A 25164-nucleotide genomic window follows, 5' to 3' on the forward strand; every position below is an offset into this window, starting at 1 on the left:
CCATTGGACATAAACATTACATAACAAGTTGGAAATCACAAATTCAACAATGAGTGGTTTGGAAGGAATCAGTGGCTAACTGCAAGCATTGTAAATCAATCATTAGCCTGATATTCAGTGGAGTGGTTGTGTGGTCCCAAGTCTAAGATTAAGGTTATCTTTTCCTAGTGTAAAATTATAAACATTGGCCATGCTGTCAATGAAGCATGATTTGTGTCGTCCTCAAAATAACTTAACTCGGAACTGCAAAATCTGACTTTAGTGAGTTCAAGACAACTGGGAACTCAGGTAAAATGAGCTACGACTGAGAAAATACGTTTTGAACTTTGATCCAACAAATTGTAAACATCGGGAACTCTGGCCTCTTTCTAGAGCCAGACTTTGATTACAAAATTTGCTCACGAAGGACTGCCTCGCCATCTTCCTGTTCAAGTGAGCACAGCACAACAAGGTGAGTCCAAACATGTAATGTATGCTGCTGCATAAATAATGTAATATGCCTGGGAGATATGTATACTGTAGCTAGAAAGTAATGCTAAGTGTATGTTGTGTAGTAGGCTGTTTAGCCCTTGTGCCTCACCCTAATAATTTGGTATATTTGCCCCTCTTAAATGTGCCTACTGTTCTGACTTGGTGGTGCACACAGCCTATAACCTGTTTTAGAGAAATGTAATCATCAACAAATATTTTATGAGCTTTCATTGTCTGCTTATTTGCCCACTCTATTTATCCTACGGTTCTGACTTGGTTTTATAGAGAGAACACTAATGTACACCGACAGAATTCTGTCGCTGTACATTTCAAAAGTGCTGTACAAATAGTTATATTGACTACGTCTGTCCTAGCTCGCTTAATGTCTTAATCAAAATTACAGCATGCCTCATATCCGCTTGTCGTCCCCGCACATGCTGACCAGACCGGACACGGCGCGTGCATCGCAAAATCCATGTTATTCAATTATTGCACCCACACTGCTCAAGCGCACCAACGAGCGTCTGCGATGCCAAGGGCTAAAATAGAACTCCTATTTCTGACGTAGATCGCGCTGAAAGTTCTGCCTCTCCCATCTCATCATTGGTTTATAGAAGCAGGTACCCACGTGCCATCTCCTCCTTGGTTATACCCACGTGGGTGAATGAAAGATGAACTGTTGCCGGTTGTCGTAGTAAAACTATGAAAGTTTAGATGCCAATCGCCATATAAGTTAAACGATTAAAAAAGCTTGGAAGGAGGAGAGATGACTAAACTATTCAGTTGGCCGTTTTATGTGTGGATTAATTGTCATAGTAGAGGACCTTGTGCATTTCAGGTAAAATAACAACTCAATGTTTATATCCCGGGACAAATTAGCTAGCAACAGCAAGCTAGCTAAATAGGACTCGCAAGTGCAAGCTAACTAACTAAATTGCCATACATGTTTAATGCTTTTCGACCTGTCCCCAAATTAATGTAATTGGTTCAGAGTTTGTTTTGATATTTTAACATGCGTGCCGTGATCGCGTTTGGTGTATTAGGACAAAATAAACTTATGCACGTTATCGCACGCGCAGCCGGTTTGGGTTCGGTGTTATGCCATAGTTTGTACATCTCAATTGTCAGTAGAAACCACATTTGTTTAAGCAAGTCAGCCACATCAGCTATGTTTTTTTAAAGTCAGTAGCTGCCAAACAGGTGTAGCAGTGGTATAGTGCAATTAATGTATTGTTTAGCGTTGTGTAGTGGCTTTGCTAGCATGCACCCTACGCAATCTGGCTATTGTATATATTTTTTGGTGGTGTGGCTTTCATATAAGCCCTTGGGCAGCCAACTCACACATCACTTGTTTTCTTTGGTGCAAAGATATTAAACTAAGAGCCAGCTTACTGTAAGTGTTGCTGTTTAGCTAGCAACAGCAGATACTGACATGTGAGTCTACAGAACATCTCCTCACAGACTGAACCAGAAGTGCCGACTCAACTCGAGATGGTCTCTCTCTACCTCCCTCCCTACTGGTCAAGTGGAAGGTCTGACAGGGGGATGCTAAGCTCAGTTAGTCTTAGGAGACATGCATCCATGTTACAATAATCAAGGGGAAAAACCAACATGTTCCTGTGAGGCTCAGTTGGTAGCGCATGGCATTTGCAACACCAGGGTTGTGTGTTCGATTTCCACATAGGACAAGTATGAAAAATGTATGAGCTCACTACTGTAAGTCACTCTGAATAAGAGCATCTGCTAAATGACTAAAATGTCATGTAAAATATAAAACCATGTGTGGGGAAACCACAAGGCCGAGAATACCACATGGAAGCTAGGGGACTGCTGGCCACAGTGACCAGTGTAACCGGTGTGAAATGGCTAGCTAGTTAGTGTTGACATCACTAGCTCTGAGACCATGATGAAGTTGTTTCCCTTGCTCTGCAAGGGCTGCGGCTTTTGTGGAGCGATAGGTAACGATGCTTCGTGGGAGGCAGTTGTTGATGTGTTCAGAGGGTCCCTGGTTCGAGGTGAGGAGAGTGTTGGAAGCAGTACTGTTACACCAGAAAGGACCCTGAAAGGGAAGACTTGGCACTGTGGGTTTCAAATGGGATGATGTTGCACACGATTGACCACATGGGTTCTGTCATGTTCTGCCTTATCTCAGAGTCAACATGCCTGCCATCTGCAGTGAACATTCCAGTTCACCTGAAAAAAACGTGTTTTATAATAGTGTTAATCATTTATTCTGTACAGGAGAAAGCATTCATCTTTAAGTCCACGCACGCGCGCACACAAACAAGCATGTACACACACACACACACACACACACAAAGTATTCAGATCCTTTGACTTTTTCCACATTTTGTTACATTACAGCCTTATTCTAAAATGGATTACATTTACAATCTACACACAATACCCTATAATGACAAAGCGAAAACAGATTTTTTGAAATTTAAAAAAATGTATTAAAAATAAAAAACAAATACTTTATTTACATAAGTATTCAGACCTTTTGCTATGAGACTCGAAATTGAGCTCAGGTGCATCCTGTTTCAATTGATCATCCTTGATGTTTCTACAACTTGATTGGAGTCCACCTGTGGGAAATGTAATTGATTGGACATGATTTGGAAAGGCACACACAGGTTTATGTAAGGTCCCACAGTTGAGAGTGCATGTAAGAGAAAAAAAATCAAGCCATGAGGTCAAAGGAATTGTCCGTAGAGCTCTGAGACAGGATTGTCAAGGCATACATCTGGGGAAGGGTACCAAAAAATGTCTGCAGCATTGAAGGTCCCTAAGAACACAGTGGCCTCCATCATTCTTAAATTGCAGAAGTTTGGAACCACCAAGACTCTTCCTTGAGCTGGCCGCCCGGCCAAACTGAGCAATCGGGGGAGAAGGGCCTTGGTCAGGGAGGTGACAAAGAACCAGATGGTCACTCTGACAGAGCTCCAGTTCCACTGTGGTGATGGGAGAACCTTCTAGAAGGCCTGATTGCAGCACTCCGCCAATCAGGCTTTTAAGATTGGCCGACAGAAGCCACTCCTCTCTCAGTAAAAGGCACATGACAGCCCACTTGGAGTTTGCCAAAAGACACCTAAAGAACTCTCAGACCATGAGAAACAAGATTCTCTGGTCTGATGAAAACAAGATTGAACTCTTTGGCCTGAATGCCAAGCATCGCATCTGGAGGAAACCTGGCACCATCCCTACAGTGAAGCATGGTGGTGGCAGCATCATGCTGTGGGGATGTTTTTCAACGGCAGGGACTGGGAGACAAGTCAAGATCGAGGGAAAGATGAACGGAGCAAATTGGAGAGAGATCCTTGATAAAAACCTGCTCCAGAGCGTCCAGGACCTCAGACTGGGGGCGAAGGTTCACCTTCCAACAGGACAGCGACCCTAAGCACACAGCCAAGACAATGCAGGAGTGGCTTCGGGACAAGTCTCTGAACGTCCTTCAGTGTCCCAGCCAGAGCCCGGGCTTGAACCCAATCGAGCATCTCTGGAGAGACCTGAAAATAGCTGTGCAGCGACACTCCCCATCCAACCTGACAGAGCTTGAGAGGATCTGCAGAGGAGAATGGGAGAAACTCCCCAAATACAGGTGTGTCGAGCTTGTAGCATCATACAGAAGACGACTCAAGGCTGTAGTTGCTGCCAAAGGTGCTTCAACAAAGTACTGAGGTCTGAATACTTATGTAAATGCGATATTTCAGTTTTTTCCTTCGTCATTATGGGCTAATAGATGGTGGGTAGCTGGTGGGTAACCTGGCTCATTCTCTCCTGCTCCACATACCTCTGGTAGTGTAGTGTTGCAGTAACACTTGAGTTAGTCTAGGGACTTACCAGGCTCCACGCACACCTCAGTGTAATCCAGACAGCAGTTTCCCTCTTTCTCACAGGACAGGTCACAGTGGCACGATGCAGACTTGTCCCTGCTGCCCGTCACACACCTGTTTTTACAGCTTGACACTACAGGGGATGAGGAAAATATGTAATTGTGTTACTCAGGATGTCAACTACACTAATCAGAATGTCATTTGTTATTCAGAATGTGACTTGTTACACAGAATTACATTTATATTACTCAGAACGTCAAATGCGTTACTCAGAATGTTATTTACATTCCTCAGAATAATTGGGGAACATTTGACAGATTACAAAAAGCAGGAAAAAGTACATATGATTGGTTAGTTATGGCTGAAAACACATTGAATGCTGTGATTAACATGGATGTTAATGCTGACCCTTGGCTGTTTTTTGCCTTTTCTCAAAATAAAATATTGAACCATTTAAACTGGACATTCAATGCATTAAATTAGACTAGAACAGGATTTCTATTTTTACTGAAAAGCGTCTATTCAGTGGGCGAGCTCATAAAGACAATGGCGGGTTTTGTTTCTGTGTTTACAAATGGTCAGTTTTGCACAGCTGCCAAGCACAAAAAAAGGGCTGTAGACAGAGATGGCTCGTTGTTAACTAAACCGTACCTTTAACATCGCAGCGCTGCTTCAAGGCAAATACGACCACGATGACAGTGATCATCAGCAAGCAGAGCAACAGTACCTATTGGTGAGACGAGATAAAAAAACATTATAAAATTCCCCAAGTGTAGGAGTCCAAGCAATCAAATGTATTTCTAAAGTCCTTTTATATCAGCAGTTATCACAAAGTGCTTCACAGTAACCCTGGCCAAGAACTCAGAGGAAGAAACGCAGAAGCAGTGGCAGGAAAAGGTTCCTACAAGTAAAACATCTGGGAAGGAAAAGAGATACATTTAGCATCTTGTATAGTCCACTATTACCATTTTCACAGTATTCTGCCGACTCAAACCATACAGTGCTGGTTTGGATATTTTATTGTCACATTATCTTTCCAGCACAGTTCCAGTACCTACAGTGCATTCAGAAAGTATTCAGACCCTTTAACTTTTTCCATATTTTGTTGCATTACAATTTTTTTAAAAATTGATTAAATTGTTTTTTTTTCTCCATCAATCTACACACAATACCCCATGATGACAAAGCAAAAACCGGTTATAATTTTTAGCAAAATTGTGTGTGTGTGTATATATATATATATATATATATATACACACACACACACTGCTCAAAAAAATAAAGGGAACACTTAAACAACATAATGTAACTCCAAGTCAATCACACTGTCCACTTAGGAAGCAACACTGATTGACAATACAATTCACATGCGGGGATTGTGCTTACAGCCCAACACTGTGCAGGACGTTTGGCATTTGCCAGAGAACACCAAGATTGGCAAATTCGCTACTGGTGCCCTGTGCTCTTCACAGATGAAAGCAGGTTCACACTGAGCACGTGACAGACGTGGCAGAGTCTGGAGACGCCGTGGAGAATGTTCTGCTGCCTGCAACATCCTCCAGCATGACCGGTTTGGCGGTGGGTCAGTCATGGTGTGGGGTGGCATTTCTTTGGGGGGGCCGCACAGGCCTCCATGTGCTCGTCAGAGGTAGCCGGACTGCCATTAGGTACCGAGATGAGATCCTCAGACCCCTTGTGAGACCATATTCTGGTGCAGTTGGTCCTGGGTTCCTCCTAATGCAAGACAATGCTAGACCTCATGTGGCTGGAGTGTGTCATCAGTTCCTGCAAGAGGAAGGCATTGATGCAATGGACTGGCCCGCCCGTTCCCCAGACCTGAATCCAATTGAGCACATCTGGGACATCATGTCTCGCTCCATCCACCACGTTGCACCACTGACTGTCCAGGAGTTGGCGGATGCTTTAGTCCAGGTCTGGGAGGAGATCCCTCAGGAGACCATCCAATCTGGTCTCAGAGCTGGTCATGGGTGCACCTCAGCCACGCTCAAGGTCGTAAACGATATCTTAACCGCCATCGATAAGAAACAATACTGTGCAGCCGTATTCATTGACCTGGCCAAGGCTTTCGACTCTGTCAATCACCACATCCTCATCGGCAGACTCGATAGCCTTGGTTTCTCAAATGATTGCCCAGCCTGGTTCACCAACTACTTCTCTGATAGAGTTCAGTGTGTCAAATCGGAGGGCCTGTTGTCCGGGCCTCTGGCTGTCTCTATGGGGGTGCCACAGGGTTCAATTCTTGGATCGACTCTCTTCCATGTATACATCAATGATGTCGCTCTTGCTGCTGTAGAGTCTCTGATCCACCTCTATGCAGACGACACCATTCTGTATACTTCTGGCACTTCTTTGGACACTGTTAACAACCCTCCAGACGAGCTTCAATGCCATACAACTCTCCTTCTGTGGCCTCTAATTGCTCTTAAATACAAGTAAAACTAAATGCATGCTCTTCAACCGATCGCTGCCTGCGCCTGCCCGCCCGTCCAACATCACTATTCTGGACGGTTCTGACTTAGAATATGTGGACACCTACAAATACCTAGGTGTCTGGTTAGACTGTAAACTCTCCTTCCAGACTCACATCAAACATCTCAAATCCAAAGTTAAATCTAGAATTGGCTTCCTATTTCACAACAAAGCATCCTTCACTCATGCTGCCAAACATACCCTTGTAAAACGGACCATCCTACCGATCCTCGACTTTGGTGATGTCATTTCCAAAATAGCCTCCAATACCCTACTCAATAAACTGGATGCAGTCTATCACAGTGCCATCCGTTTTGTCACCAAAGCCCCATATACTACCTACCACTGCGACCTGTACTCTCTCGTTGGCTGGCCCTCGCTTCATACTCATCGCCAACCCCACTGGCTCCAGGTCATCTTCAAGAACCTGCTAGGTAAAGTCCCCACTTATCTCAGCTCACTGGTCACCATAGCAGCACCCACCTGTAGCACGCGCTCCAGCAGGTACAGTGCCTTGCGAAAGTATTCGGCCCCCTTGAACTTTGCGACCTTTTGCCACATTTCAGGCTTCAAACATAAAGATATAAAACTGTATTTTTTTGTGAAGAATCAACAACAAGTGGGACACAATCATGAAGTGGAACGACATTTATTGGATATTTCAAACTTTTTTAACAAATCAAAAACTGAAAAATTGGGTGTGCAAAATTATTCAGCCCCTTTACTTTCAGTGCAGCAAACTCTCTCCAGAAGTTCAGTGAGGATCTCTGAATGATACAATGTTGACCTAAATGACTAATGATGATAAATACAATCGACCTGTGTGTAATCAAGTCTCCGTATAAATGCACCTGCACTGTGATAGTCTCAGAGGTCCGTTAAAAGCGCAGAGAGCATCATGAAGAACAAGGAACACACCAGGCAGGTCCGAGATACTGTTATGAAGAAGTTTAAAGCCGGATTTGGATACAAAAATATTTCCCAAGCTTTAAATATCCCAAGGAGCACTGTGCAAGCGATAATATTGAAATGGAAGGAGTATCAGACCACTGCAAATCTACCAAGACCTGGCCGTCCCTCTAAACTTTCAGCTCATACAAGGAGAAGACTGATCAGAGATGCAGCCAAAAGGCCCATGATCACTCTGGATGAACTGCAGAGATCTACAGCTGAGGTGGGAGACTCTGTCCATAGGACAACAATCAGTCGTATATTGCACAAATCTGGCCTTTATGGAAGAGTGGCAAGAAGAAAGCCATTTCTTAAAGATATCCATAAAAAGTGTCGTTTAAAGTTTGCCACAAGCCACCTGGGAGACACACCAAACATGTGGAAGAAGGTGCTCTGGTCAGATGAAACCAAAATTGAACTTTTTGGCAACAATGCAAAACGTTATGTTTGGCGTAAAAGCAACACAGCTGAACACACCATCCCCACTGTCAAACATGGTGGTGGCAGCATCATGGTTTGGGCCTGCTTTTCTTCAGCAGGGACAGGGAAGATGGTTAAAATTGATGGGAAGATGGATGGAGCCAAATACAGGACCATTCTGGAAGAAAACCTGATGGAGTCTGCAAAAGACCTGAGACTGGGACGGAGATTTGTCTTCCAACAAGACAATGATCCAAAACATAAAGCAAAATCTACAATGGAATGGTTCAAAAATAAACATATCCAGGTGTTAGAATGGCCAAGTCAAAGTCCAGACCTGAATCCAATCGAGAATCTGTGGAAAGAACTGAAAACTGCTGTTCACAAATGCTCTCCATCCAACCTCACTGAGCTCGAGCTGTTTTGCAAGGAGGAATGGGAAAAAATGTCAGTCTCTCGATGTGCAAAACTGATAGAGACATACCCCAAGCGACTTACAGCTGTAATCGCAGCAAAAGGTGGCGCTACAAAGTATTAACTTAAGGGGGCTGAATAATTTTGCACGCCCAATTTTTCAGCTTTTGATTTGTTAAAAAAGTTTGAAATATCCAATAAATGTCGTTCCACTTCATGATTGTGTCCCACTTGTTGTTTATTCTTCACAAAAAAATACAGTTTTATATCTTTATGTTTGAAGCCTGAAATGTGGCAAAAGGTCGCAAAGTTCAAGGGGGCCGAATACTTTCGCAAGGCACTGTATATATTATTGTATATATATATATATATTTTTTTTTTCTACTGTATTTTTGACTGTATGTTTGTTTTACTCCATACTCTGTTGTTGTATGTGTCGAACTGCTTTGCTTTATCTTGGCCAGATCGCAATTGTAAATGAGAACTTGTTCTCAACTTGCCTACCTGGTTAAATAAAGGTGAAATACAATTTTAAAAATCCTCCTTTTTAAAAGGAAGAAAAGTTTTTCCCACCTCTAGTTTAATATGAAGTGTGTTGCTGTGGTTTGTTTGTTGTCGTCTTGCTTCCATAATAAATCTCAACAGATTGCTTCAGACGGTTGAGGTTCCGACTGTTTTTGGTAAAATTATATAACAATTTCATGTATCTAGATAGCATCTGTACTCACCTTCGCCATAACCTCGAGGCTTGACCAGAACAGCGGTTTAGTTTAGGGCATTCCTGATTCAGAAAATCCAGACAAATGATTTACTGTATGACAAATGATAACTACTAGCAATATTCTGAATACAAATTTCAAAAACAAATGTCAAAGAGAATAAAAATACACAGTTTAAGGCCTCCCGGGTGGCGCAGTGTTTAAGGGCGCTGTATTGCAGCGCCAGCTGTGCCATCAGAGTCCCTGGGTTCGCGCCCAGGCTCTGTCGTAACCGGCCGCGACCGGGAGGTCCGTGGGGCGACGCACAATTGGCCTAGCGTCGCCCGGGTTAGGGAGGGCTTGGTCGGCTTGTCTCATCGCGCACCAGCGACTCCTGTGTCGGGCTGGGCGCAGTGTACGCTAACCAAGGTGGCCAGGTGCACGGTGTTTCCTCCGGCGCATTGGTGCGGCTGGCTTCCGGGTTGGATGTGCGCTGTGTTAAGAAGTGCGGCTTGGTTGGGTTGTGTATCGGAGGACGCATGACTTTCAACCTTCGTCTCCCCTGAGCCCGTACGTGAGTTGTAGCGATGAGACAAGATATTAGCTACTACAACAATTGGATACCACGAAATTGGGGAGAAAAAGGGGTAAAAAATACATTTTAAAAATACACAGTTTAAACCATTTTTCCCCAAATGGGGTCTGCTGTATGGTCTGCTGTATGGTTGGGATATTTTCCTAAGGGTTGGCCCTCTAACTCCCTGACCCTGTAATTTTGCAGTGAGATTGCCAAGATGATAGGGACTATAAGCCCATTTGGGGAAAAATGGTTTAAACTGTGTATTTTTAAAATTTATTTTTTACCCCTTTTTCTCCCCAATTTCGTGGTATCCAATTGTTGTAGTAGCTAATATCTTGTCTCATCGCTACAACTCACGTACGGGCTCAGGGGAGACGAAGGTTGAAAGTCATGCGTCCTCCGATACACAACCCAACCAAGCCGCACTTCTTAACACAGCGCACATCCAACCCGGAAGCCAGCCGCACCAATGCGCCGGAGGAAACACCGTGCACCTGGCCACCTTGGTTAGCGTACACTGCGCCCAGCCCGACACAGGAGTCGCTGGTGCGCGATGAGACAAGCCGACCAAGCCCTCCCTAACCCGGGCGACGCTAGGCCAATTGTGCGTCGCCCCACGGACCTCCCGGTCGCGGCCGGTTACGACAGAGCCTGGGCGCGAACCCAGGGACTCTGATGGCACAGCTGGCGCTGCAATACAGCGCCCTTAAACACTGCGCCACCCGGGAGGCCTTAAACTGTGTATTTTTATTCTCTTTGACATTTGTTTTTGAAATTTGTATTCAGAATATTGCTAGTAGTTATCATTTGTCATACAGTAAATCATTTGTCTGGATTTTCTGAATCAGGAATGCCCTAAACTAAACCGCTGTTCTGGTCAAGCCTCGAGGTTATGGCGAAGGTGAGTACAGATGCTATCTAGATACATGAAATTGTTATATAATTTTACCAAAAACAGTCGGAACCTCAACCGTCTGAAGCAATGTCGACAATGGCATTCAGTATGGTCCTGCACCACTGCTACCGTGACACTTGAGTCCGAGCCAGCAACCTGTACACAGTATCCAGTCAAAGCCATCAACTGCCTTTTCTCTCATGTCTTTTTCTCTCACGCTGTGCGACATGAGTCCACGTAGAGTGAGCATGGAGAGAGATCCTGTCAACTTCCTTCATGCTGCTGGTGTACTGGTAGGAAAATGGACAATACATAACGGACTGTAAAGGACAGTGAACATGTGCCATTTGGGAGGGCGAACTGAAACACTATCTGAAGAAGAACATGAAGACACGCCAGAAGGATGAGTGCCGGGAAATAGGGTGTGGTCAACCATGCCTGTAATTGATTTAGCCTTATCCAAAATTACAGGTGACCATTGCTGTACATTCATATCCTGGGTGAGGATAACTTGACTATTGTAGTGGAACATCTGAAAGAGCTCAGCAGTGATCTCGCAAACTAACACCAACCAGACAACGATTGGAATCCATTTCGAAGGGTTCAGTTATTATTTGGTGTTATGGGAACTACAATGTTTATTTGATTGATTTGTGTCTTGGAAATGTGTTTTTTCAATAAATACTTAACGGTCTAAGGCACTGCATCTCAGTGCAAGAGGCATTACTACAGTCCCTGGTTCGATTCCTGGCTGTATCACATCTGGACGTGATTGGGAGTCCCATAGGGCGGCGCACAATTGGCCCAGCGCCGTCCGGGTTTGGCCGCCATTGTAAATAAGAATTTGTTCTTAACTGACTTGCCTAGTTAAATAAAAGGTTAAATAAAAAAATTGTGTTAAAAAAATTGTGCAGCTAAACTGTTGACATTTCTTGCCATGCCAGTACTGACCCCTGAAGGAGACACCTCAGAACCCTATTTACCGGATTTATTTCCTATGCCTGATTACATGTCTGATGAAGACTATGATAATCCATAACGACAAGGTAAAAACATTGACTTAATGGTGCAACATGTCCATAGGCCATGCTCACGGCGGAGGTTATGTGAATGGTGCTCCCAAGGTAGAGTGAACCATAACCTGCTCCAGAGCACTCAGGAGTGTTCATCAATCTCTCTGTACTTTGCTCTGTTCATCTTTCCCTCGATCCTGACTAGTCTCCCAGTCCATGCCGCTTAAAAACATCCCCACAGCATGATGCTGCCACCACCATGCTTCACCGTAGGGATGCTGCCAGATGTGATGCTTGGCATTCAGGCCAAAGAGTTCAATCTTGGTTTCATCAGACCAGAGAATCTTGTTTCTCATGGGCTGAGAGTCCTTTAGGTGCTTTTTAGCAAACTCCAAGCGGGCTGTCATTTGCCTTTTACTGAGGAATGGCTTCCGTCTGGCTACTCTACCATAAAGGCCTGATTGGTGGAGTGCTGCAGAAATGGTTGTCCTTCTGGTAAGTTCTCCCATCTCCACAGAGGAACTCTGGAGCTCTGTCAGAGTGACCATCGGCTTCTTGGTCACCTCCCTAACCAAGGCCCTTCTCCCCCGATTGCTCAGTTTGGCCTGGTGGTCAGCTCTACAAACAGTCCAAACTTCTGTCATTTAAGAATGATGGAGGCCACTGTGTTCTTGGGGACATTCAATGCAGCAGAATTTTTTTTGTACCCTTCCCAAATATGTGCCTTGACACAATCCTGTCTCTGAGCTCAACGGACAATTCCTTTGACCTCAAGGCTTGGTTTTTGCTGTGACATGCACTGTCAACTGTGGGACCTTACATAGACCGGTGTGTGCCTTTCCAAATCATGTCCAATCAATTGAATTCACTACAAGTGGACTCCAATCAAGTTGTAGAAACATCTCAAGGATGATGATCAATGGAAACAGGATGCACCAGAGCTCCATTTCAAGTCTCATAGCAAAGCATCTGAATACCTATGTAAATAAGGTATTTCTGTTTTTAAATCAGTTTTCCCTTTGCCAATGTAGGGTATTGTGTGTTGATTAATTAAATAAATATTTTCCTCATCAATTTTAGGATAAGGCTGTAACGTAACAAAATGTGGAAAAAGGGTTCTGAATAGTTTCCAAATGCACTGTATGTTGGATAGGTACGAGGCCAGCACAGTACATATCATGGGTATATAATGTTATGGAAGCATTGCGTCCTGAAAAACCATCTTGGATCTCTTCTCATCCGATCAAACTGTTATCCCTATTGTGACGCTACGTAGCACTCACTCTGGTTAAACCAGAGTACTTCTTTCTCTGCTTTATCCCAGTATTCAATCTTCTGGGGATTGTTTTGTGGCTTTTTTTATATTGTGTACATGGGATTTTAAATCACTTTCACTGTTAGTAAGGCCAGTAAATCGAGACTGCAAAGTGACATCGCATACCACAGAAAAGTATTGTCAGAAAAATTATGAAGAGACGTTTGGCAGCAGTCTTTCCTGCTGTGACCTTGAGAAATATTATTGTAACTTGTGTATGAGGAAAACATCTAGTCGTTTATAATCGAGAGAAACCAAACTTTTTTTTAAATAAAAAAAAATAAAATAATAGACATCCTAGAATAATAATCAACCAAAACAATAAATGAAATACTAAAGACCATACCCAAATTAATCTTCTTGAAAATGTGTCGTATGACACTTTAATCTTTCCCATTCAAATGTATACCTCTCTTCTGGGTACAAATAAAAAGTCAGTAATTCTCCACATCTGGGTGTTGGCCCTCTAACTGAGAAGTAAATGCTGGTCGTAAGACAACTCCCCTCCTCTTGGCTGCCTGGTGGTCTGCTCTGACTGGCTCCTCTGGCCATGGAAGGGTGCACGGCTTGCCACATGTTTAATTAGTGGGCGGTTCAAAGACTGTGGATCTCAGTGGTTTAAAGTTTCAACTGAGTCAGCCATGTTAAAAGGGAGGGATATACAGAAGTTTAATAATCAAGGCTTGAAGAGAGTCAAGAGTCTCATTAGAGGCTAGCAGGACCTGTCAGGATTAGAACTGGGCTCTAATCAGTATGGCGTGTTCTCATTGTGGGTTAAAACCAATAACCTGTAGTAAAGAGCATAAAAGACAACTCGGGTCCTAATCTTGGAGTGCTTTGAAAACTCTTGAGGACTTTGTTTCATGAATCATATGCTGTACATGTGTGATGTCGTAAGTCGAATATGGCTTACTGGAAAAGCCATATTAGAACGAAATATTGTGCAAGTGTGTATATGTGTGTGTGTGTAGATGTGTTTATGTTTGCAAGTGTGTGTGTGTGTGTGTGTGTGTGTGTGTGTGTGGTGTTTGAGAAACCTGGCTGATGTCCTGGGAAAGCCACGGGTAAAGTACCGAGGTCCAGTGAAAGTAAACACCCTGTCCGGTGGAAAGCTACAGCAGGCGCCTCAGGACACTAAACAGAATATACATCTCACAACCCAAATGTTGGGAGTAGCTATACACACCCCAGGTTAATTGAGCAAGACTACTCAAAAATGTAAATTTGCTTCATGTAATCATGAAGGATTCCTGTTATTGGTTGACTTTTTGTATTATTATTCTGTATGTAAATCCAAGACATTCAAGGGTTTTTCTTTATTTATTATTATTTGTTCTACATTGTAGAATAGTGAAGACATCAAAACTGTGAAATAACATATGGGATTGTGTAGTAAGAAAAAAAGTGTTAAACAAAAAAATATATATATATATATATATATATATATATTATATATATATATATATATATATATATATAATATATATTATATATATATATATATATATATATATTTGAGATTCTTCAAAGTAGTTACCCTTTGCCTTGACAGCTTTGCACACTCTTAGCATTATCTCAACCAGTTTCATGAGTTAGTCACCTGGAATGCATTTCAATTAACAGGTGTGTCTTGTTAAAAGTACATTTATAGAATTTATTTCCTTCTTAATGCATTTGAGCCAATCAGTTGTGTTGTGACAAGGTAAGAGTGGTATACAGAAGATATCTCTATTCGGTAAAAGGCCGAGTCCATATTATGGTAAGAACAGCTCAAATAAGCAAAGAGAAATGACAGTCCATCATTATTTTAAGACATTTCAAGAACTTTGAAAGTTACTTCAAGTGCAGTCGCAAAAACCATCAAATGCTATAATGAAACTGGATCTCATGAGGACCGCCACAGGAAAGGAAGACCCAGAGTTACCTCTGCTGCAGAGGATAAGTTCATTAGAGTTATCAGACCAATGGACAGATTTCCACCAGTGTAACATCCATTGCTCGTGTTTCTTGGCCCAAGCAAGTCTCTTCTTCTCATTGGTGTCATTTAACCAATATTGGAAAAAAATATGTGGCCTTTTAAGCATTCTAGTACAGTTAAATAGTTAACTGTTAATAGTTAACACACACAAGGACGCAGCGATCTAAGACACTGCATCTCAGTGCAAGTGCACTAGTCCCTGGTTCGAATCCAGGCTCTATCACATCCGGCCGTGATTGGGAGTCCCATAGGGCGGCGCACAATTGGCACAGCGTTGTCCGGGATTGGCCGGGGAAGTAGTCATTGTAAATAAGAATTTGTTCTTAATAACTTGCCTAGTTTAAAAAAAAGGTTACACACACTGATCAAAAAATTATTTTGTTGGCATTTACACGTCCCCATTACCAGTAAAACATAATCAAAAACTATTTATTTCACTTACTTGCTGTGCTGTTTCATTGTGAATTTCATTCTCAACCAGGATATCTATGGAACGCCGTTTGGGTCCTTGAGTCAAATAACACTATTTGACGTGTCCTAAGCTTGTTGACCATTCAGGATCTGAATGGGACTGCGCGTTACATAATACATAACCCGGTCCGGTCGAGCCTCACTAGCCAGATGAAGCTAGCTGGTTGCTTATAACGTTGGATTTGGGCAACAGGGTTAAGTAGCTGGCTAGCTATTTAAACTCAGCAAAAAAAGAAACGTCCCTTTTTCAGGACCCTGTCTTTCAAAGATAATTTGTAAAAATCCAAATAACTTCACAGATCTTCATTGTAAAGGCTATAAACACTGTTTCCCATACTTGTTCACTGAACCATAAACAATTAATGAACATGCACCTGTGGAACGGTCGTTTAGAAACTAACAACTTACAGACGGTAGGCTACTAAGGTCAGTTATGAAAACTTAGGATACTAAAGAGGCCTTTCTACTGACTGAAAAACACCAAAAGAAAAATGCCCAGGGACCCTGCTCATCTGCGTGAACGTGCCTTAGGCATGCTGCAAAGAGGCATGAGGACTGCAGATGTGGCCAAGGCAAAAAATTGCAACGTCTGTACTGTGAGATGCCTAAGACAGCGCTACAGGGAGACAGGATGAACAGCTGATCATCCTCGCAGTGGCAGACCACGTGTAACAACACCTGCACAGGATCGGTACATCCGAACAATACCTGCGGGACAGGTACAGGATGGCAACAACAACTGCTCAAGTTACACCACGAACGTACAATCCCCCCACCAGTGCTCAGACTGTCTGCAATAAGCTGAGAGAAGCTGGTCTGAGGGCTTGTAGGCCTGTTGTAAGGCAGGTCCTCCCCAGACATCACCGGCAGCAAAGTCTCCTATGGGCACAAACCCACCATCGCTGGATCAGACAGGACTGACAAAAATTGCTCTTCACCCTCCGAGTCGCGGTTTTGTCTCACCATGGGTGATGGTTGGATTCGCTTTGATCATCGACGCCTGTACTCTGGAGCGGGATTGATTTGGAGGTGGAGGATCAAATCAAAGTTTATTTGTCACGTGCGCCGAATACAACAGGTAGAACTTACAGTGAAAGGCTTACTTACAGGTTCTGACCAATAGTGCAAAAAAAACTATTAGAGGAACAATAGGTAAGTAAACAGCCTATATACAGTAGCGAGGCTACATACAGACACCGGTTAGTCAGGCTGATTGAGGTAGTAAGTACATGTAGATATGGTTAAAGTGACTATGCATATATGATGAACAGAGAGTAGCAGTAGCGTAAAAGAGTGGTTGGCGGGTGGAGGGACACAATGTAGATAGCCCAGTTAGCCAATGTTCGGGAGCACTGGTTGGTCGGACCAATTGAGGTAGTATGTATAGTTAAAGTGACTATGCATACATGATAAACAGAGAAGTATGCCTAAGACAGCGCTACAGGGAGACAGGACGAACATGGCTTGGGGGTAAAAACTGTTGAAGCCTTTTTGTCCTAGACTTGGCACTCCGGTACCACTTGCCATGCGGTAGTAGAGAGAACAGTCTATGACTGGGGGTGGCTGGGGACTTAGACAACTTTTTGGGCCTTCCTCTGACACCGCCTGGTGTAGAGGTCCTAGATGGCAGGCAGCTTAGCCCCAGTGATGTACTGGGCCGTATGCACTACCCTCTGTAGTGCCTTGCAGTCAGAGGCCGAGCAATTGCCGTACCAGGCAGTGATGCTCTCGATGTTGCAGCTGTAGAACCTTTTGAGGATCTCAGGACCCATGCCAAATCCTTTTAGTTTCCTGAGGGGGAATAGGCTGTCGTGCCCTCTTCATAACTCTTCATAACGGCCTCGTCAATGAGAATGGGGGCGTGCTTGGTCCTCCTTTTCCTGTAGTCCACAATCATCTCCTTAGTCTTGGTTACGTTGAGGGATAGGTTATTATTCTGGCACCACCCGGCCAGGTCTCTGACCTCCTCCCTATAGGCTGTGTCGTCGTTGTCGGTGATCAGGCCTACCACTGTTTTGCCGTCTGCAAACTTGATGGTGTTGGAGTCGTGCCTGGCCATGCAGTCGTGGGTGAACAGGGAGTACAGGAGGGGACTGAGCACGCACCCTTGAAGGCTCCAGTGTTGAGGATCAGTGTGGATCTGTCATGGTCTGGGGCGGTGTGTCACAGCATCATCGGACTGAGCTTGTTGTCATTGCAGGCAATCTCAAAGCTGTGCGTTACAGGGAAGATATCTTCCTCCCTCATGTGGTACCCTTCCTGCAAGCTCATCCTGACATGACCCTCCAGTATGACAATGCCACCAGCCATACTGCTCGTTGTGTGTGTGATTTCCTGCAAGACAGGAATGTCTGTTCTGCCATGGCCAGCGAAGAACCCGGATCTCAATCTCATTGAGCACGTCTGGGACCTGTTGGCGCAGAGGGCTAGGGCCATTCCCCCCAGAAATGTCCAGGAACTTGCAGGTGCCATGATGGAAGAGTGGGGTAACATCTCACAGCAAGAACTGGCAAATCTGGTGCAGTCTATGAGGAGGAGATGCACTGCAGTACTTAATGCAGCTGGTGGCCACACCAGATACGGACTGTTACTTTTGATTTTGACCCTCCCTTTGTTCAGGGACACATTATTCAATTTCTGTTAGTCACATGTCTGTGGAACTTGTTCAGTTTGTTTCAGTTGCTGAATCTTGTTATGTTCATACAAATATTTACAAATATTTACACATGTTAAGTTTGCTGAAAATAAACGCAGTTGACAGTGTGAGTTTATTTTCATGAACTAAAGTTTAATTTCAATAGGCGAACAACAATACTTACAAGGATTCCTAAATCATTGCTAAGAATAATGAAAATGACTGCAGTTTCTACTGGTCATTGTTTTCACGCTGGTTGTATTGGTGCTAGCTTGGTACCAAGCTAACGCTAGCTACCCCTGAAGTTGAGGTCGAACAAATATTAACTTTATTACCAATGCGGTATTGAAAACACATTGTTCGTGGCTGGTGTTTACAGACTTCTTTGTACAGCTTTGACAATGCTACTACACATGTTTTGAGACCCAAACGGCGTTCCACAGTATGTATGTTGTGAAGCTAATAGCAGTGACGCTATTACGACACGCAAAGACCCAAACGGAGTTCCATAGTATGTATGTCGTGAAGCTAATAGCAGTGACGCTATTACTGTGTAACTCTGGTAGGGCAACATCTGAAAAATAGCGCACTTGATAGTGTGTACCGGTGCTCGACCAGTCGGCGAAAGCCAACATCACCCACGACAGAGAACGGTTGATTGTCAAGGGAAATGAATTCCATTATCTTGGAATCCACACACCAGATATTGTTGGCTAGTTTAGGGATGCTGTATTGCACGTGTAGGGCAACATTTTACATGGTGTCATTACGTCATATATATGTATGCATGGCAGCTTTGACATCGATATTTTAACATCAGCGTTAAACTAGACATCGGGCTGATACCGATGTTGGCATTTTTAGCTAATATTGGCCGATTCCGATATGTTAACCGATATATTGTACATCCCTACTCAACACACCTCCAGGCTGTGTAAGGGCCATTTGACCAAGAAGGAGAGTGATGGAGTGCTGCATCAGATGGCCAGGCCTCCACAATCACCTGACCTCAACCCAATTGAGATGGTTTGGGATGAGTTGGACCACAGAATGAAATAAAAGCAGCCAAAAAGTGCTCAGCATATGTGGGAACTCCTTCAAGACTGTTGGGAAAGCATGAAGCTAGTTGAGAGAATGCCAAGTGTGCAAAGCTGTCATCAAGGCAAAGGGTGGCTACTTTGAAGAATTTCAAACATAAAATATATTTTGATTTGTTAACACTTTTTTGGCTACGACATGATTCCATGTGTGTTATTTCACAGTTGTGATGTCTTCACTATTATTCTACAATGTAGAAAATAGTACAAATAAAGAAAAACCCTGGAATGACCAAACCTTTGACTGGTATCGTATGATATGTATTCATTTGCGGATGTCGATCATCCCTTTCGTATGACATGTTACGAATTTGCAAAATGTACATTTATGTTCAAAATTTGCAAAATGTACATTACAAATGTTATGAATTTGCAAATGTATGATACAGTTACACATTCCAATTTGTTGTGGCTAATGCTAGCTAGGTGGCTAATGTTAGCTAGCTCTAGGGGTTAAGGTTAGGATTTGGGTTGTGTTTACATAAGAACCTAAGACATTGATTAAAGATATCTTGTTTTGTAAAAAAAAATATATATATATATATTCTTATTAATGGGCCTATACTCAGTTATTTTAATAGGAATGTGTGAATTGTGATTGACCAATGTGTTAAATTCCTCCAGGGACCCTATTTGTTCTGAAATCTGCATAGAAAACTGTCCTAATTATATATGTATTGGGTTGTGTATAGAGGTGACGTTAAATAGTGGCTGTGTTTTAACACGTAAAGGACACAATTATGGATGTTGGAAATTCAATGAGAATTTCATACGAATGAATGAATGATAGATGAACCGAATCTGCAAGTAAAAATGTCCTATTTTGATACGTTCTGTACTATCGAATAAGGTCTTGTGGAGGTGTGGTTATAGTTGAATTATAGATGAACCGAATCTGCAAGTAAAAATGTCCTATTTTGATACGTTCTGTACTATCGAATAAGGTCTTGTGGAGGTGTGGTTATAGTTGAATTATGGATGAACCGGATCTGCAAGTAAAATCTCCTGTTGATACATATAACATCGAATAGGTCTTGTGGAGGTGTGGTTGGATTGAATGAATCTGCATGAAAAATGCCCTATTAAAAAAGCTGTGTATTATTTAATAGGTTTTGTAAGAGGTGTAGTCGAGTAGATACAGGATATGTAAGTTTGGCGTTCCACAAGACAGAGATCGGGAATGAGGTGGCTATTGCACATCAAACAATAAACATAATATGAACCAGAGTTGACATTCCATGATTTGGAGATGGGGGAAATTAAATTGAAATAAACGTTTGTCGCGGAGTAGGTTGGGATACGTAACTGGGCTATTAGGCACACGTGCTGATAGACAAAGCCACCTTAGTATCGAATGGCCGTGCAACTTTGATTGACAGCAGCCGGGCTGGAATACTGATTTTCGTTTTTTTTCATTCCTGTTGATATTGCCTAAAGTTTAAAATTATTCTGACAATTGCTATAGAATCGCTCGAATTTACTGATATAAGTTCATAAAGGAATTTACCGAATGGTTTACAGAAAGTATTTAAATAATTCGCTGAACAAATCTATATTTCCTAAAGAGCTAGAATTACTCTGAAAACTGTTATAGAACCGCATATATTCACTGATATATTGTTCCAAAAGGAAATCGCCGAATCATTTCTAGAAAATACCTAAACGAATCTCTGAACAAATTCAAATAAAATACCGGAGAAACACACGTGGCGGGCGTCACATACGGATAACCCCCTTTGTATGCGAGGGTGAGGGTGGAAGAGATAAGCCACAGCCAGTACAGCAGTACGGGCTAAGCATACAACGATAGAAATAAACACCACATAGTAAGGATTGAATATACCTAAATAACGCATTATACACATTATCAGACGACTTAGATAAAATGTCTGCAGCCATCACACCCAAACAAATGATTGCAGTAGAAACTCAAGACCAAGGGGAGCAGCCAGATAACACTCAGATCGTGGCACAGACTGTCTCTCAGATGATCCAACAGCAGGCAGCCCCACCACCCCATTACCCTCCCCCACAGCGGTATATCCTGCAACGGCAACGGGCTCAACGAGGCCCCTACACTGGACCATACAGAGGGGGAAACTACCAGTGTTTTAACTGCGGAATTCCCGGTCATTTTGCCAGAGATTGCATGAAACCACTCTCCCCGCAGCAACAGCAATGGAGAGCAAGAGGAAGTGGGGGAAACCCACCTCTGCAACATCAGCAACCAGGACCCACACCCATGCATCAGCAACAGCCAGCATACAACCACCCAGAATCTAGCCACATGCAGCAGGAGCAGCAAGATTACAACCAACCCTCCCACTTCAACACCTGATCACCCAGTAAGAATGATGAGGATGCCACTCCTGCCGATGACCACACTGTCTGAAGCCCAAGAAGTGTACTGGCTAAAATGCCTACCCACAGGGCCTGCCACCCCTCACATCCAGTTTAAGTTCAACCAACTGAAAGCTCAAATCTACACTCTGCACCCATATAAGACTCCCCAAGCTGAGATCCATTGCACACTCAATGCAACAGAAACTGATGACTGCCTCTACACTGCAGACTGGGACGAAGACATGATGCACCTGACCCCTCCTATCAGGTGTTGTACCATTGGGTGTGGCCCAGAGGGGGTGGCAGCACCGGTCATCCTACGATCAAGGAACCTCCATGCACCCCTGGCCTGGACGGCTGAAGCATCAACAGCCATAGCACTCCTGAAAACAGATCTATCAGCGGCAGCAGCTCTGACTGCACCTGACTACAAGAACAGGTTCCATTTGGATGTTTCTGAAAGGGAAGGATTCACCTCATCCGTCCTATTCCAGAAACAAGAGGGGGAGAGAAGGGTCTTGATGTACTACTCTTCAAACTTGACCACATTGAGGTAGGACAGTCAACATGCTCCAGATACGTTGCTGCAGTAGCAAAAGCTATTGAAAAAACAGCTCACCTCGTGATGTCACCCTTCAATCAGCCATCATCCCTCAACCAGCATCGGCCAAATTAGCTGAAATCATCGGATTGACGCAGGTCCTCATCAGAGGAAAAGGAAAGACTGAATATCTATACAGACTCAGCCCATGCCCATGAAGCAGGCCACACTGATGGACCCAGAACTTTTATGAGAAACACATGGCCCCACACACGAAGGCAAACTAAAGACCCTCCAAAAAGGCCTCGCACATCTGGTGGCACCCTCACATAAAAAATATGACTGACTTATTTTATGACGATGATTTATTTTGTGACGAATGCAATGGTTGTGACAGACACAACCCAAAGAAACCATATCAAACACCAATGGGCTCATACGTAATACCTAATGCATGTTTTCAGGATATTAGTATAGACTACACCGACATGGGCCCCGAAAATGTATCTAAAGGCAAACTCTATCTCCTAGTCATAGTAGATAGGTTCTCCAAATGGGTAGAGGCAATAATAACAAAAGGGGAGGATGCTAGGTCAGTCTTTGAGTGGCTACAAACCAAACTAATACCCAGGTATGGCATCCCAAGACAAATCAAATTTGACAAATGGCTTACATTTAACAAACACCTGAGACAGGTGGAAGAAAGATTTGGCATAACCCACAGATTTGGATCTGTGTACAGGCCCCAATCCCAAAATCTGGTGGAACGTCAAACCAAAAGCAAAAGCTAAGATAGCTAAAGTATGTGCCTCATGGGATAATGACTGGTAGAGTCATGCATGGTCCACCAAGGGAGGGAGGTCATATGCCCGCCCTTGATGTACAACAAATTGTAATGTCTAATTATGTGAAAAAACTGACGGTTCTCTCTGCAGCACTCTCTACCCAGGTTCACAAGGTCCAGGAGGGGGAGCTGCCGGGGGACACGCCACTACTGAAGGTAAAGGTTGGTGACGGGGTGAGGGTTACAGTCCACAAGAGAAAGTGGCTGGAACCCAGGTGGACTGGACCGTACGAAGTGAAGGAGGTTACTTCACACTCAGTCCAGGTCAAAGGTAAATCAGGCACACCTTGGCACCGCCTTACACATTGCACCCCAGCCCCAATTCCTTCTAGAACACTGACTGAAGTCAGAGCTGATTTGAGCGGCCTAAATTCGATTCCAAATGAAGACACTCCTTCCTCAGGTGATGCGGCATCAAACTCTGCCTCCCCTGAGAAGGGAACCTCGCCCAGTTAGAGGGAAATTTCTCCCTCTCTGGGTGAGGCTGGGGATATCTGGTCCCTTATTTGTGATATTCCTACTGATATTTGGAGTAACCCGAGGACTTTCACATGGTTAATTGAACAACTATTTCACCCTGCCACATCACATACACCAACCCCTACACATGTCCCTAACTCCTTTCCTGATATCACTCCCTCCAATCACTCCCGTCCCAAACGTAGCACTACACCTACAGACCCACCATGCAAACCAGACAAGGTTAGGAGCACCACCTTATGTATACCCACGATTGCAACCGCCACCTTTCTGCTATAGTTTTCACGTCTAATAGACGTGAAGAGAGGGATTTGTTATATAAGTATTCATACACATAGCTCATATAAACAAAGACATTCCGTAGTAAGAACACATACACCCAGCCATAAGACTGACCCCCTCTTCCTTATATAAACACACATCTCATCTCCCTCTAACTGGCCGGTCCCAAGAGCAAAGAACTTTTGCTGTGCACCAATGGGGCCCGCTCTGGCTAGAGCAAGGCCCGCCTCCAACCCTCCGACCAGTCAAGAAGACCGAAACGACAAGACTCCACCTACTTTATTCTATGTATAAAAATGAATGTAACCGTAGTATAAGGTCTCTTTTTCACCTGGCTCCTTGCCGAGTTATGTGAACTAGGTCCGTGCACGTAAAACTGCGGGACAAGATATCTCTGACTCATTAAAACTGTCTTTTGTTACAACTGAAATCCACTCTGTCCAGCGTCCGTGATTTGGTCTCAACTCTCCAGTTTTTGAACACTAACAGTTGCTAGGCATTCATGTTATACACCTGCCCATCCACTCAGACCAACCACCCCTCCTTATGTTTTTGCCTTAAGTAATCTTATGCAACCATACCAAATGTAACATATATATACTAAGTTGAGTGTCCCGGCATTACGTTTACTATGTTATGTCTAGTCTATGAGACCAGTCTGTATGGCAACAAGCTCTAATATTGCCATCTGTTGTAATATTTCACAACTCTAAACCGACGTTTGCAGAATGATTCCTGAAGAGAGTTGACTCATGTCTGACAGGACACATTGCCCAAGTGCACGCAAGCTGATTGTTGAGACATTGCGCTGTAAGTAGCGCACGTAGGCTACTGAGACATTCTTGAACGTAAGGATATAGTAATTGCAGGTTCAGACAACCACAACGTCAATGGCTGGCACAGGCAAGTAGGGAAGTGAACTCAGGTCGCTGGCAAACACCCTACCCGTCACACGAAAGAGGTTAACTGGCTTGGTGGGAATTGGTGAGGATCGCTAAACGGCCCCTCCAAATGGGAAGGCAGGTCCTTGTGCTTTGACCTAGCATGGCCCCCTCACATGTCCTGTAGTGCGTTCTGATGGCCTCACTGTAGTAAAACAGCCGGGCAAGGAAGTAAACCCAGGTCCCTGGTGTGAAATGCAAACACCCTACGAATCGTGCCAATCGGATTAATCCGCTAGGTGAGAATTGTAACGTGGCTCATATATGGAGGATCGCTACTATATCGCCATTAATGATTGAACATCATTGCCCCAGGGCAGTGATATGGGACATTGCCCTGTTTAGGGTGCCATCTTTTGGATGGGACGTTAAACGGGTGTCCTGACTCTCTGTGTCACTTAAGATTACATGGCACTTAATCATAAGAGTAGGGGTGTTAACCCTCATACCATCATGGCCACCTAATCAT

The 25164-nt window shown here is 43.7% G+C and overlaps 1 protein-coding gene across 1 annotated transcript in view; it reads right to left on the reverse strand.

The window, feature by feature from the left end:
* The window catches only part of enpp1 (ectonucleotide pyrophosphatase/phosphodiesterase 1), a 51551-nt gene that overhangs the window by 25253 nt on the left and 1134 nt on the right, over nucleotides 1-25164 (reverse strand). Inside the window, exons 2-3 of the mRNA XM_021611574.3 lie at nucleotides 4959-5034; nucleotides 4315-4440 (exon numbers count right to left, since the gene is read on the reverse strand). Coding sequence (XP_021467249.3) covers nucleotides 4315-4440; nucleotides 4959-5034 — 202 coding nt within the window. The remainder of the gene's footprint in view (nucleotides 1-4314; nucleotides 4441-4958; nucleotides 5035-25164) is intronic.

This window comes from Oncorhynchus mykiss, chromosome 8, assembly GCF_057628025.1.
Source record: "Oncorhynchus mykiss isolate SJ-2025 chromosome 8, ASM5762802v1, whole genome shotgun sequence".
In the NCBI taxonomy this organism is placed as follows: domain Eukaryota; kingdom Metazoa; phylum Chordata; class Actinopteri; order Salmoniformes; family Salmonidae; genus Oncorhynchus; species Oncorhynchus mykiss.